The sequence below is a fragment of the Neofelis nebulosa genome, chromosome X (assembly GCF_028018385.1).
Source record: "Neofelis nebulosa isolate mNeoNeb1 chromosome X, mNeoNeb1.pri, whole genome shotgun sequence".
NCBI lineage: Eukaryota > Metazoa > Chordata > Mammalia > Carnivora > Felidae > Neofelis > Neofelis nebulosa.
This window is the reverse complement of record NC_080800.1, coordinates 26,887,432-26,902,060: the sequence shown is the minus strand read 5'-3', so window position 1 is coordinate 26,902,060 and position 14,629 is coordinate 26,887,432. Positions and strand designations below refer to the sequence as shown.

General features: G+C 48.4%; 1 protein-coding gene and 1 long non-coding RNA gene across 3 annotated transcripts in view; one reads left to right on the top strand and one right to left on the bottom strand.

Annotated features, from left to right (window-relative positions):
• Positions 1-462: 462 nt before the first annotated feature.
• The window catches only part of LOC131501916 (uncharacterized), a 77,820-nt gene continuing 63,653 nt past the window's right edge, over positions 463-14,629 (bottom strand). For both annotated transcript variants that reach the window (XR_009256925.1, XR_009256926.1), the window contains exon 5: positions 463-1,116. This is a non-coding gene — a long non-coding RNA (uncharacterized LOC131501916). The remainder of the gene's footprint in view (positions 1,117-14,629) is intronic.
• LOC131501915 (ferritin heavy chain-like) lies at positions 13,574-14,467 on the top strand. The gene has a single exon (XM_058712412.1). It carries the CDS (start codon positions 13,759-13,761, stop codon positions 14,305-14,307), a length of 549 nt encoding a protein of 182 aa, XP_058568395.1. The 5' UTR covers positions 13,574-13,758; the 3' UTR covers positions 14,308-14,467.

Below are 14,629 nucleotides of genomic sequence, written 5' to 3'. Positions count from 1 at the left end.
CCTCACTCCCTCTCTCCCTCTTTCTCAAAATAAAGAAATGAACTTTAAAAGAATAATAAAATAAAATAAACCCACTGGTTTTCACACTTGCTCTAATAGTCAAGGGGAAGGTTTGTGGTACAAAAAAACAGGTTCATTTTTCAAAATCTCTTTGCTATAAATAACTGCCTAGACTTCTTTTCAGCACCTATGGCATTCACCTTTTTTATATGTATCTCATTCATGGTTGCAAATACATAAAAATGTAAATACTTAACACGATATAAAAAGACAACAGGTCATAACGGTGGTTGTTCATTTTCAGAAAGTTAGAAAGCACGAAGGGAGGAAAGAAAAAGAAAAAAAAGACGTAGTTCTTGTTTTGTTTGTTTGTTTTTTTTTTAATTTTTTTTTAACGTTTATTTATTTTTGGGACAGAGAGAGACACAGCATGAACGGGGGAGGGGCAGAGAGAGAGGGAGACACAGAACGGGAAGCAGGCTCCAGGCTCCGAGCCGTCAGCCCAGAGCCCGATGTGGGGCTCGAACTCGCGGACCGCGAGATCGTGCCCTGAGCCGAAGTCGGACGCTTCACCGACTGAACCACCCAGGCGCCCCAAAAAGACGTAGTTCTTAACAGCGTTCCAAGGCAGAATATCAGACGGCGGGGGGATTTTTCCTCCTCTTCGCGTGGAAGTTTCACATTTCAGTCAATGCAGACTAGACAGCGATCCAGCGCCTCTGCAAGCTTATAATGTGATCCTTTGTGGCATTCAAAGGGAACATACTGGTCACCCTTGCTTCCCTTCTGTCCTCTTTCTGCACATGTCTGTCTGCAGTCACCGCAGCTTTGCCTTACCTGACACAGCTCCTTTCACCTGCCAGAACCACGCTTGACACGCGGAAGACCAAGGACCGTAGTGCGTTCCATTCTCAACCCCTGGAGGACCGGCGGTTTGGCTTTAATCTTTCGCAACATCAAGGATTTCTACTGAGCCTGAGCAGACGAAGAGGGAGCTTTTCTGTAACCGTGCCCCGCCACTATTTTGACCCTGAGCTGTTAACAGGAGATGAGCGAAGTCAAGGCCGGCCAGCCCCGCGTGGTGCGTCAAACCCCACTCTCGCTCTCACGCTCCTCCTGGAAGAAAGTAAAGTTGGGACAGTGAAAATCGATTTCCTCCGACTCAAATGACCAGAGAGCGATCTGGTCTAGGGTCTAGGGTCTAGGACCTACCTCTTCAACATTTCTGCCTAGTCAACCCCCCTGCCAAAGACAACCACTTCCTAACTTTTGTAGCCATAGTTTAGTCCGGCCAGCTCCCGAACGGCACCTAAGTCGAAATATCTAGTATTGTGCGTGTCTTAGACTTCTTTTGCTCAACGCAGTCTGTTAGAGAGTCATACGTACTGTTGAGTGCATCTGTGGCTCGTTCCTTTATATCGTTCAGTATTATATAACTGTATGAGTATACCACAATTTACGTATCCATTCACTCACGGATGGACAATTTGAGTTATGTCCGGGGTGAGGATATTATGAATGAAGCTGCCATGAACATTCTTTTATCATTCTTGGTTTTCTTAGATATTACTGCTTTCTTTTGTTTTTTTTTTTTAAGTTTATTTTTATCTATATTGAGAGAGAGAGAGCACAAGCTGGGGAGGGGCAGAGAGAGCGGGAGAGAGAGAATCCCAAGCAGGTTCCGTGCTGTCAGGGCACAGCCTGATATCAGGCTCGAACTCCCAAACGGGGAGATCACGGCCCGGGGCCAAAGTCAGGAATCCGATGCTTGGGGCGCTTGGGTGGCTCAGTCATTTAAGCGTCCGACTCTTGGTTTCTGCTCAGGTCATGATCTCACGGTTTGTGGGTTCAAGCCCCACATTGGGCTCTGTGCTGACAGTGCAGAGCCTGCTTGGGATTCTCTCTCTCTCTCTGCCTCCCCTGCTCTTGCTCCGTCTCTCTCTTTCTGTCAAAATCAATAAATAAACGTAAGAAAGAAAAAAAAGTCAGACACTTAACTGACCGAGCCACCTAGGCTCCCCCTACGGTCCTTCCAGTGCACGTGTGTTCTATTTCACATCCTACATACTTAGGAGTAGAATTTCTGGGTCGTGGGGTAGGTCCCCATGTAACTTTATAAGAAACTGCCATACCATTTGCCAAAGCGGTTGTACCACTTCACGTCCTCACCGCTTACTCACCAATACTTGGCGTTGTGTTTTAATAATTCTAACGCTAAAATAGGGGGCACCCTAGGTGGCTCAGTCGGCTGAGCATCCGACTTCAGCTCAGGTTATGATCTCTCAGTTCAGGAGTTCAAGCCCCGCATCGGGCTGTCAGCCTGCCAGCACAGAGCCCACTTCGGATCCCCTGTCTCCCTCTCGCTCTGCCCCTCCCCCGCTCTCTCATGCACGCTCGCTCGCTCTCAAAAATAAATAAACATACAAAAAAAAATAAAGCTAAAATAGCATCTCGTTGTTGACACACTGGACCGTTACCTTGAAAATCTGGGGAGCCCGAAAGTTGGAAGTAGAAAAATGTCAGCCCAAGCCCTTCCCGGTCAACCCGGATGTAGGCGCAGATGTACGGCCACACTCAACTCCCACTCTGCCTGGGTAAGCATACACTTGGCGTTTCAGAAGCAAAGGGCTCTGAAAAGTTGACATCACACTATATTCAGTAGAACTGAGCTACCTTCCATCTTCCATTGCCCCTTTCCCTCTAAATCTCAACGCGAATATTCAACCAAATATATGACGGGCAACTGATCACTACTCTGACCGAAACGGGCTGAAATCGCACTTTCCACGTATTGCCTCTTCCATCCAAAACCACGTTCAAATTCACCGCTGAAATGAAACCCATGGATTTATTGCCACAGGAAAGCCGAAGGCTAAGTTGTAAACCCTAAAAGACAGCCGTCCTGAAACGACTTTGCACCTTCACCGGCCAGCGCTCCCGAGTACTCATCTATAAAACGGGTGTGCCCAACCTGGGAGTCGCGGTATCGGCTGAGAACGGATTAATTATGAAGAAAAAAAAAAAAAAAACCTTCAGACTTTCTGGAAAAAGGTTTCCTACAAAATACAAGATTTTTTCTTCTTTTGCTTCACAACTATGCTTTACTTTGCGTTTAACGAAGAGGAAAAGATAACGATAAACAGGCAAAGGCAGGGTCCCGTGGCTTTGGTCTTTCCTCGTTATTTTATATTTTGTCCTTTCTGTCTGGCTGTGTCTACTCCTACGTCACGCCCGTGGACTGACCTTCACTTCCCTCAAGTGGGACAGATAGCAGCTCTCTTTAGGATAATACCTTCTTTGCAGAATAGATCCCAAAGGGTCCGTGAGCTGAATAAATAAGCAATGAAAAAGAGATCGCACGAGAGATGAAGAGGCAGAGAGAGAGAGGAGCGGTGCCCTCTCTTCAGCTGAGGTGTGACAAGCCTTGGGAACTAGAGCCTGTGCACGTGGCACCGAGACAAGGGAAGAGCTCGGCGCCGGGGCCGCTGCTGTCCTGGCACATTGCGAACGCCTTCCTCGGCAGAGCGGATGATACCAAGGTGCACAGCCTATCCCCCTACCGGGCCTCCCTGTGCATCCAGTCCCGATCAGCTACCTACCCCGGGAATTCATGACACTCCCGGGGGGCAAGTCCGGAGAGCTACGGGCCCAGGGCAAGGAGCTCAGGGTGCCGGTGGCCTCTATGCTAGAGAACTTGGGAAATAAAACTACGGAAACCATTTGGAGTGTTCGCCAAATGCTCTCGGGTCACCCCTCCCCAGGCATGTGACGAGGTGGCATTTCTCTGTCGCCTCGGAAACCAGAGCACGTGATGGTCTTTGGCCAATGAAACGTAACCACAAGTGACACGTGTCACTCTAACGGCCCGTGTGCAATCCGCCATGTTTTTGTTCCACCACTGCGGTGACACCGCCGTCATCAGTCTGGATCTCTGCGTGGCAGTAACGAGCGGGTCCTGGTCACTGACACGCCACGGAGACCTAGCAAAAGCAAGACCCTGTGCTTTCAGGACCCTGACGGTAGGCGCCTCCTTACGTTTTGTGTCCCAGGCACTTCTCTGGCCTCACTGGTCCTGAGCGAGAATTAAGCTCGTATCGAGTTACCACACTGAGATCGAGGGTGTAGCTCACGCTGCCTGATGACACATCCCTGGTCAGGACTAGAAAGAGGAGAGAGACACTAGCACTGGGCCTGGGCTTTCCGTGACCTGGAGGCCCCAGCTCAAAAATCAGGTCTGTTTTTGCTCGTAAGTAAGCCTTGACGTTTGGGAAAATACAATCACGTGAAGTAATCGGATTAAGTGAATTTACAGGGATTCCTGTATGGGATAGGCACGGCCAGGGGGAAGAAAAATGAGCAACTTAACAACATCATTGAAGATGGTCCCAGGGTAGAGTGTACAGAAATAGAAACGAATAAGCAAACAGCCTGGTCCAGATTCAGATCGAATGCCTGCGGTGCTCTTCTCAGGACGCGTTAAAAGCAGTCAAATTCCAGGGCACCTGGGTGGCTCAGTCGGTGAAGCGTCCGACTTTGGCTCAGGTCATGACCTCGTGGTTCCTGAGTTGGAGCCCCGCGTGGGGCTCTGTGCTGACAGCTCGGAGCCCGGGGCCCGCTTTGGATTCTGTGTCTCCCTCTCTCTCGGTCCCTTCCCCGCTCCCACCCTGTCCGTCCCTGTCTTTCAAAAATAAATAAACATCTAAAAACAAAAGTAGTCAAGGCCCATTTATAACCTGCACACGGATCTGCCACGACGTACCTGCCGGGGTCAAACCAGGCTCTTCACATACACAGCAACGGGGACGGGGTACTTGCTTCTCCCCCAGCAGAGCCCGGGAAGCCTGCCATTCTCTCTGTTCCTGAGCTCCAGGCACCCGCCTAGAAGCTTCCATTTGGCTTCTAAATAATCACCTACTTAAGTACCACATGGTGACAACGTTGGGTTCTTTGGACTCACAAAACTGTGATGAGCTCTCAGGCCTTTTCTAAAACATCAAAGTAACGTCCCCGTGCTGTGCACCTTTAGATGCGTCAGGATTAGGGTGACTGGCATTGCAAGTGGCCTTAGGGGGGAGACGGCTCAGGTGTCTGGAGAGTGGGCCTAATGAGACCACGGCGGAGCGCCAGTCCAGGTGGGTCAGTTAGCTTCACACAGAGAAAACCCTTCGCAGCCACAAACTACACCCACGATTGCGGTCTCGGGACAAATTCGGTCAAATTAGCCACAAAGGAGCCTGGATAAGCACTGCCTACAGCTTTCCACAGCCCATCGTTGCTAACGGGAAAAAAATGAGTCCTCGCCCTCCTCTCGCTGGTTACGTCACCTCTCCAGGGTCCCGGCCACTGACATGCTACCTTTCATAGACGATCTTCTCTAAAACACGACTACTTTACAACAGGATAAATACCCACGAGGGAGCTTCACTTCGGCACAGGTCCTGGACAACTTCTTTTTTTTTTTAAGTTTATTATCTTAATTTAGCCCCCTCGCCTGAGCTTCGAACCCAGCGGCCGCCGTCCTCCAGTGCCTCTTGGATGTCCCAGATCTCGCAGAGCTCGGTTAAAACCCAGGTCGCCACCTTCTTTGCCGTCCTCCTTGGTCTCCGGCATTCGCCCAGGTCGAGAATGGTGAGCCAAAGCCTGACGGCTGGGCGTCCGATTCCTCTCTTTCCCTCGTTACCTGCGTCCATCTTCAAGGGCTATTGATTTTCCACCTCAGTGACATTCGTGTCCCGTCCTTCCTCTACATTTCCCTCGCCTCTGTGCCACCCCGTGCCTCCCCTCCCCCCCACCCCCAACCCCAACCCCGAGTCCCTACGGAAGATGCCTGGCTGTCCTCCCCTTAGTGTCATGGCCCTCTGAAATACCTCTCACTCATGCCAGAGCAGTCGGAGACAAAAATCCGATTTGGACATTCTTCTGTTCTGAAAAGAACCTTCAGTTCTGCTGGGGTGTTTTTACTCATCAGCTCAAACATCACCTCTCGGAGGGCATTCCTGAACTTCCTTCATCCTTTTCCTTCCTGTGTGGAGCCATTATACTGACCCATATATTTCTGACCCTGGGTTTCAGTTCTCTTCGGCTACAACTCAACCCCCGTCGCTGGTGAAACATAGTGGTTTAAAACGACAACCATTTTATTATTATTATTCATTTTATTATTATTGTTATTGTTATTATCATTATTATTCAGCTGGGGCCGTGGTCATCTGGAATATCTAAAATGTCTCGCTCATGGCTGCCAGTTGAGGTTGGCCGTTGGCTGGGAACTCAGCCTCTTTTCCCCTCCTTGTTGCCGCTTCACGTGGTTTGGTCTTTTCACGGCATGGTGGCTGGATTCAGAGGGAGACTGGAATTCAGAGGAGGAGGGCGAAACTTCTGAGCGGAAAGAAGACAATTCTCGCCATCCTCTTGGAAGTCCCAGAATGCTGCTTCCGACACGTTCCATCGGCCAAGGTAGTCACTGGCAGCAAAAATAAGTGCCAGCTCTAAATGAGGAGCAGCGCTCTGGAACTGGGAGGGAAGGAACCGTTGGAGCCATGTCTGGAGACTAGCTACCACATTCTGTTGGTTTGAGTTCGTTCTATCTTTAAAATTCTGAAAGCCCCTTAAGGACAGTCACTATGTTTTAATAATCTCTCTACCCACAATTCTTTGCACAGATCCTAGAACATGGCACTTAGAAGCTTAATACACATTTGCTGACTGTATCAGTCCTATTAAATCAGATTAAATCAGCCCATGGTCTTTGAGCACCTGGCCTGTGCTGTTCTGTCTTGTTGGGTGCTCTGGAGGTGAAGAAAGGGCATCTGCCCTCCGACAGGTTATAAGTCAGGACGACACTGCACCAAAGGGACACAACAGAAAAGGAGAGGATTAAGAGTTCAGCGCAATTGGGGCGCCTGGGTGGCTCAGTCGGTTGAGCGTCCGACTTCGGCTCAGGTCACGATCTCGCGGTCCGTGAGTTCGAGCCCCGCGTCGGGCTCTGTGCTGACAGCTCAGAGCCCGGAGCCTGTTTCCGATTCTGTGTCTCCCTCTCTCTCTGACCCTCCCCCGTTCATGCTCTGTCTCTCTCTGTCTCAAAAATAAATAAACGTTATAAAAAAAAAAAAAAAAAAGTTCAGCGCAATTGAAGACAAGCCAACGAGGGGTGGTCCGTGATTGACTGCCATGCTGATTGCGTGGGCACCAAACCCTAGAGATCTTCAGAGAAGTCTGTGTTCACTTCAGACAGAAGAGATTTTAGGTAGGACATGGGGTTGAATCTGAGTGTGAATGTCAAGCTAGGACCTGCGATGCAAAACATCACAGAAGCAATTATATAGAAATGGGACCACACAAGTTGTTATTACTTAGCACGCTAACACACACACATACACACACGCTGGTAAATGTTTTTCAGAAGAATTCTTGCTACAATCACACTCTAATAAGTACATAAATAACACTGGCCAACAATGTGAGTTCTAAATAATTTTTTTTTAAATAAGAGAGGGGTGCCTGGGTGGCTCAGTCGGTTAAGTGTCCGACTCTTGATTTCGGCTCAGGTCACGATCTCGCGGTTTGTGGGATCAAGCCCTGCTTAGGATTCTCTCTCTCCCTCTCTTACTACCCCTCTCTCTCTCTCTTTCTCAAAATAAAATAAGTGAACATTAAAAAATAAAATAAGAGAAATGGATACAACATGCATGGCAGAAAATTTTGCTCACTGGATACCACATGTTTTCCCTACATTTCCCAGCCTCCTTGAAGTTGGTTTGGGCTGCAGTGAATATGATTTCTGGTCCAGGGCAATAAAAGAGTAAGTGGGAGGTCTCCATGCTTCTTGTTTCCCTCCGTGCAGTTTGAAGTGAAGAATTCTGGGAAGGTGCAACTAAAGGGTGGAATTTAGCCTGCACTGGTAAGTTAACCATTGGCGAAGAGTCACGAAAGAGAGTCACTTCACCTGCTTCGGGCTGTGATGTGAGCAAAAAATACATATTGTCTTCCGCCATTGAGTTTTTTAGGTCTGGTTTGTTACTACAACATAGCTTTCCCTATCCTGACTATTACACCTTGTGTTTTCTATGAAGGAATGGAAGGTCACAAAATAAAAATTATTCATCTCCTATTTTTTTTTTTTTTTAATTTTTTTTTTCAACGGTTTTTTATTTATTTTTGGGACAGAGAGAGACAGAGCATGAACGGGGAAGGGGCAGAGAGAGAGGGAGACACACAGAATTGGAAACAGGCTCCAAGCTCCGAGCCATCAGCCCAGAGCCTGACGCGGGGCTCGAACTCACAGACGGCGAGATCGTGACCTGGCTGAAGTCGGACGCTTAACCGACTGCGCCACCCAGGCGCCCCTCATCTCCTATTTAGAAAAGATAACAAGCAAAGAAAACTTTTAAAATCTCCTTTTGGCTATCTGCAATTGAGGGTTACGCCTTCCTGTCTGGGAGTAAATGATTAAGAGGTAGCTAATTAGTCAGCATCTATAATCCCTTGCATACATTCACTGGACCCACCCATGCACTGCTGTGCAGAGCAGTCTGAAACAGCTCTGATCAGGAGAAGGTGAGCAAGGAAGGACAAAGGTTCACTTGAAATAAACAGTTAATCCTCAAACCTTACTAACTCAACATCTTCCCTAACCAGACTGTAAAAAAAAATTTTTTTAACGTTTATTTATTATTGAGAGACGGAGAGACACAGAGCATGAGTGGGGGAGGGGCAGAGAGAGGGAGACCCGGAATCCGAAGCAGGCTCCGGGCTCCCAGCCGTCAGCACAGAGCCCGACGCGGGGCCCGAACTCACAGACCGCGAGATCACGACCTGAGCCGAAGTCGGCCGCTTCACCGACTGAGCCACCCAGGCGCCCCTCTAACAGGTCTCCTAATTGGGTGAGGGGTAACCAAAAGATCAGTCACCTAAGGAAACAAGGCGGCCAGGAGCTAGAGAAATCCACAGGCTACACAACTGGAGGCTGAATCCCGAGTGGCAGCTTCACCTGGGCTGCTGTTTTGTTGCTTGAGACTGTTGTCGATGAGGGACTTCATTTCTTCTTGATTTCTACTTAGTCTCTGTGTTCCATTGATTCTCTGGGCCGAAGCAATGTAGCGCTGCATACTGGATTGTGGGTCCTCATGAATTTCTTAGGCTGTGCATTAAACCTGACCCAAAGAACGCCTGTTCTTTGGGGTAAATTCCTCCGACGGGAGCAATGTTTGCAGAAAGCCCCTCCTGAGAACGGTCCCTACTTCATCCGGGGAGCTAGAGCTACAAAGAGGTAATAGGTTTGCCTCTTCCTGATCTTCCCTAAAGAGAGAGAGCCAAGAAAATAAGTATCCCAAACTCCCTCTCCTCCTGCCTTCCCGTCTCCTGCCAGTGCCGCCCATTGGCTGAGCTCAACCAGGGGCCAGAGGGCCAGGGCCCCGTGGATGCCATCCATACAAGCCGGGATCCAGAGCTCAGAGGAAGACGGAGAAGGGCAGAAAAGAGCACTGGAGAAGCACATGGAGAATGCGTAGCACGCTGAATAAAACCGAAAGGTGACAACTTGAGAGCAAATTTACGTTTAGCTCAACTACTGTCAGTCATCAGCTGACACACACCGGGACGCACGACAGGCGTGTTTAAGTGGAGCGGCCTCTGCTTTGCCTCTCAAGGTTGCGATCTCCCTCTCCGCCCACCCCACATCAGAACAGTGAAGAAGTGGAGACCAGAAGGAGCACTCCCCTCTTCAGAACACAACGCGTGCGGGTGTTGGACGTCGTATCGGTACCCAACCAAACAGGAGCCCTCACCGAACTTTGCTATGCCCTTCGGTTGAGCCAGCCAGATGCGCGAGAGCTTCCCTACTTCTGATCACCAGCTGGAAGGAAGCTTCTCTGGAAAACAGAGTTCATGGCCCAGTCCCAAGTATTCTACACCCTCAGTATCTGTGGGTCCCAACACCCTTTTCAGGGCTGTGACTTAGGAAGCGTGAAATCGCTGATGATGGGATCCTTTCTCCTGGCTGCAAAAGCTCACGTCCCTACCTCCTTCCAGGGTTAATTTTAGCCAGATCGTGCCTCTCAGCCTGTCAGATCCCCTCAAGTCTCTGCTGACCACTTCCCCTGCCTGGAAGCTTTCAACACTCCCCTGGTTCTCAGCCGCTTCTGGTTCCGTACAGACCTTTACTGCTCATGCTTACTTCTCTGCCCTCCCTAACATGCCCTGGGCCAGCCTCAGCCCCGCAGGGATTCCAGTGTCCCCTGGATGAGGTCCCTCCTGTGGCCCGCTCTCTATACGTGCTACCTTCCTCCACTGGTTTGCTTTGGCTCTCTGTTTTCCCAGAGTTACACTCGGCCTCCTTCTCCTCAGAGATGCTCTCACTCCATATCCCACTCAGGGATGCTATGCCTTTAGGTCTCCAATACTTTTCAGGATTCACAGCTCTGGTGAGCACCCCCCAAGAGTGCTTACCCTACTAAGTAAGACAGCTCCTGTGGGGTTTGTTATGTTCCCAGTGGGGTGGGGATGACAGTGGGGACTGTTAAAGGATAATTAAAGAAAAAGAAACTGAAATCTCTCGCAAATATGAGATACTACAGGTCAAAGATTTTATTGAACTCATTAATTAATGAGAAAACCAGTAAGATGTTAGCAATGATTCAAAGGAGAAGAGCCCTATTTGGCTAGGCAGGAAATAAAGAATGTTGAGATAAATGCACCCAAGTGATGCAAAATGAGCCCCGAATAAGTTGCATTCCACTCAACACAACTCACTTGCATTTCTTTTCTTTTTTTAAATTTTTTTAATGTTTATTCATTTCTGAGAGAGAGACAGAGCGTTAGCGGGGGAGAGGCAGAGAGAGAGGGAGACACAGATTCTGAAGCAGGCTCCAGGCTCCAAGCTGTCAGCACAGAGCCCGACGCAGGGCTTGAGCTCACGAACCGAAAGATCGTGACCTGAGCCGGACTCAGATGTTTCACCGACTGAACCACCCAGGCACCCCTAGAACTGGAAGTTTGAAATGTGACACCTGAAACCATAAAAATCCCAGAGGGGAGGGGCGCCTGGGTGGCTTAGTCGGTTAGGCATCCGACTTCAGCTCAGGTCATGACCTCACAGTCTGTGAGTTCGAGCCCCACATCGGGCTCCGTGCTGACAGCTTGGAGCCTGGAGCCTGCTTCCGATTCTGTGTCTCCCACTCTCTCCGCCCCTCCCCTGCTCACACTCTGTCTCTCTCTCTCAAAAATAAATAAACATTAAAAAAAAAATTTAAAAAAAAAATCCCAGAGGGGAGCAGAGGCAGTAATTTTTTCTGACGTTGGGCATAGCAACATTTTTCCTGATATGTCTCTTGAGGCAAGGGAAACCAGAACAAAAACAATCAGGATTACATCGAAATAAAAAGCAGGGCAAAGGAAACAATCAGCAAAACTAAAAAACAACCTACTAAACGAGAGAAGATACTTGCAAATGACATATCTGATAAAGGGTTAGTATCCAAAATATATAAAGGTATATAACTCAACACCAAAAAACCCCAAATAATCCAATTAAGAAACAGGCAGAATACATAGACAGACATTTTTCTAAAGAAGACAGACAGACGGCCAACAAAAACAGGAAAAGATGCTCAACATCGCTGAGCATCAGGGACATGCAAATCAAAACCACAATGAGATATCACCTCACACCTGTCAGAAAGGCTAGAATCAACAACACAAGAAACAACAAGTGTTGGTGAGGATGTGGAGAAAGGGGAACCCTCTGGCATCGTTGGTGGGAATGCTGACTGGGGTAGCCCCTCTGGAAAATAGTATGGAGATTCCTCAAAAAGTGAAACATAGAACTACCCTATGATCCAGCAATTGCACTACTAGATATTTGCCCAAAGAATGCCAAAATACGAATTCAAAGGGATACATGAGCCCCAATGTTTCCGTGTTTAGAGCAGCATTATCTACAACAGCCAATGAAATATTACTCAGCCATAAAAAAGAATGAAATCTTGCCGTCCGCAACAACATGGATGGATCTAGAGGGTATTACGCTAAGCAAACTAAGCCAGTCAGAGGAAGACGAATGCCATATTGTTTCACTCATATGTGGAATTCAGGAAACAAAGCAAACGAACAAAGAAAAAAATAGACAAACCCAAAAAATCAGACTTGTAACTAAAGAGAACTGATAGTTACCAATGGGGAGGTGCGGGGTGGGGGGAAGTGGGTGAAATAGGGATAGGGGGTTAAGAGTACACTTATGATGAGCACTGAGTACTGCACAGAATTATGGAATCACTATATCGTATACCTGAAATTAATATAACAGTGTATGGTAGCCATACTGGAATTGCAATTTTTAAAAAGAAAAGAAGCAGCCAAGAGAAAAAGAAGATATACAAACGGCCAATAAGGACATACAAAGATGCTCAACATGCTTAGTCATTAGAGAAACGCGAATCAAAGCCACAACGTGATATTACTTTGCAGTAACAGACAATAACACTGTTGGAAACTTCACACGTCATTGGTGAGAATGTAAAATGGTGCAGCCGCTTTGGAAAAGATGTGGCCGTTCCTCAACATATTAAACACAGAGTTGTCATATGACCTAGCAATTCCCTCCTAGGCATAGTCCCAAGAGAATAGAAATATGTCTACGCAAATACCTGCACACAAATATTCATAGCAACACTATTCATAATAACCACAAAATGGAAAAAAACCCCAAATGTCCGTCAACTGATGAAAGGATAAAGAAAATGTGACATATCCATATTATGGAACACTATTCAGCAATGAAAAAAGGAAGATTAGAGACATTCTGCTAAATGCAGAAATCAGACACAAAAGTCCACATGCTGTAGGATTCCCTTTATTTGAAATATCCCAAATAGGCAAACCTGTAGAGACAGAAGAGAGATCAGCGGTAGCCAGGTCTGGGGAGTAACAGCTCATGGGTAGGGAATTTTCATTTTGGAGTGACGAAACTGTGAAATTAGATTGTGGTGATGGCTGCCTAACGCCATGAACATCCTATAAACCGGGTAGCTAATCACTTTCAAAAGGTCGAGTTTATAGTATGTGAATTGTATCTCAAGAGTTATTTTACGAATGTTTGAAAAATACGGGTAAAAAAAAAAATCCAGTGTTTTTTTTTCTCGTGAGATATATTCACAAACCACGGCAACATATTAAAATATATTAAATATATATTTTAACAAGAGTTATGTTTTTATTTTTATTTTTTTTTAGGATTTATGGCTTTATTTTTTTATATATGATTTATTGTCAAATTCGTTTCCAGACAACACTCGGTGCTCATCCCAGCAGATGCCCTCCTCCATGCCCGTCACCCACTTTCCCGTCTGCCCCCCCCCCCCCCATCAACCGTCAGTTTGTTCTCAGTAATTCAGAGTCACTTAGGGTTTGCCTCCTTCCCTCTCGTAACTTTTTTTTTTTTTTTTTTTAACGGCTTCAAGACACTCAGCGCGCAGGCGCCCCGGACCTCGGGCTCGGGTGGAACCTTGAACGCGGGGCCCCGCCCACCACCCCTCCCTCGCCTTCGTGACCACGCCCCTTCTCGTAACGGATTCGCGTAACGGATTCAAACCCCCACCTCCGGAGTAACGGACTTCATTCCAGCCGCATCTCGGAGACTGCCGCCAGGCCTGCCTGGTCGGCTACTCTGAAAAAGCGCCGGAGACCCGCCGCCACCGCCTTCCGCCTCGCCGCCCTCGTTTCTGAGCCGCCTTCGCCTTCGCCTTGGTGCCAGCGCCGCCAGCCATGGCCACCGCGCCGTCCTCTCAAGTGCGCCAGAACTACCACCCGCAGTGCGAGGCCGCCATCAACAGCCAGATCAACCTGGAGCTCTACGCCTCCTACGTGTACCTGTCGATGGCCTTCTATTTCGACCGCGCCGACGTGGCCCTGAAGAATTTCTCCAAGTTCTTCCTGCGCCAGTCCCACGAGGAGAAGGAGCGTGTCGAGAAGCTGATGCAGCTGCAGAACCAGCGTGGGGGCCGCATCCGCCTCCACGACATCGTGAGGCCTGACCGCGACAACTGGGAGAGCGGCCTCAACGCCATGGAGTGCGCCTTTCACCTGGAGAAGAGCCTGAACCAGAGCCTGCTCGACCTGCACCAGCTGGCCACCGACAAGAACGACGCCCATCTGTGCAGCTTCCTGGAGACCAACTACCTCCACGAGCAAGTCAAGGTCATCAAAGAGCTGGGGGGCTACATCACCAGCCTGCGCAAGATGGGGGCCCCGGAAGCCGGCATGGCAGAGTACCTCTTTGACAAGCTCACCCTGGGCAACAGCGACAAGAACTGAGTTGGGACTGCCTTCCCATAGCCACAGGGTGCATGGTGACTTCCCGTGGTCACCATGCCGGGCATGCATTTTGCAGTATTGCGCTTGCAAAACGTTCCAGTTTCTTCTTCCAGTTTTCCATAAATAAATAAAGTTATTTTGTTTCAATAAAGTTATTTGGTTCCTAAAGAAATAAAGGTCTCTGGGTGATTCGTGTGCAAATCTCTCACCTTTTAAGGTTTTAAACAGGTATCCAGGAGTCTCTCCACCCACCCAGCCCCATCCGTATGCAGCTCAGGATCTCCAGAAATGGAGGGAGAAGACATTCTGTGGGACCCTAGAA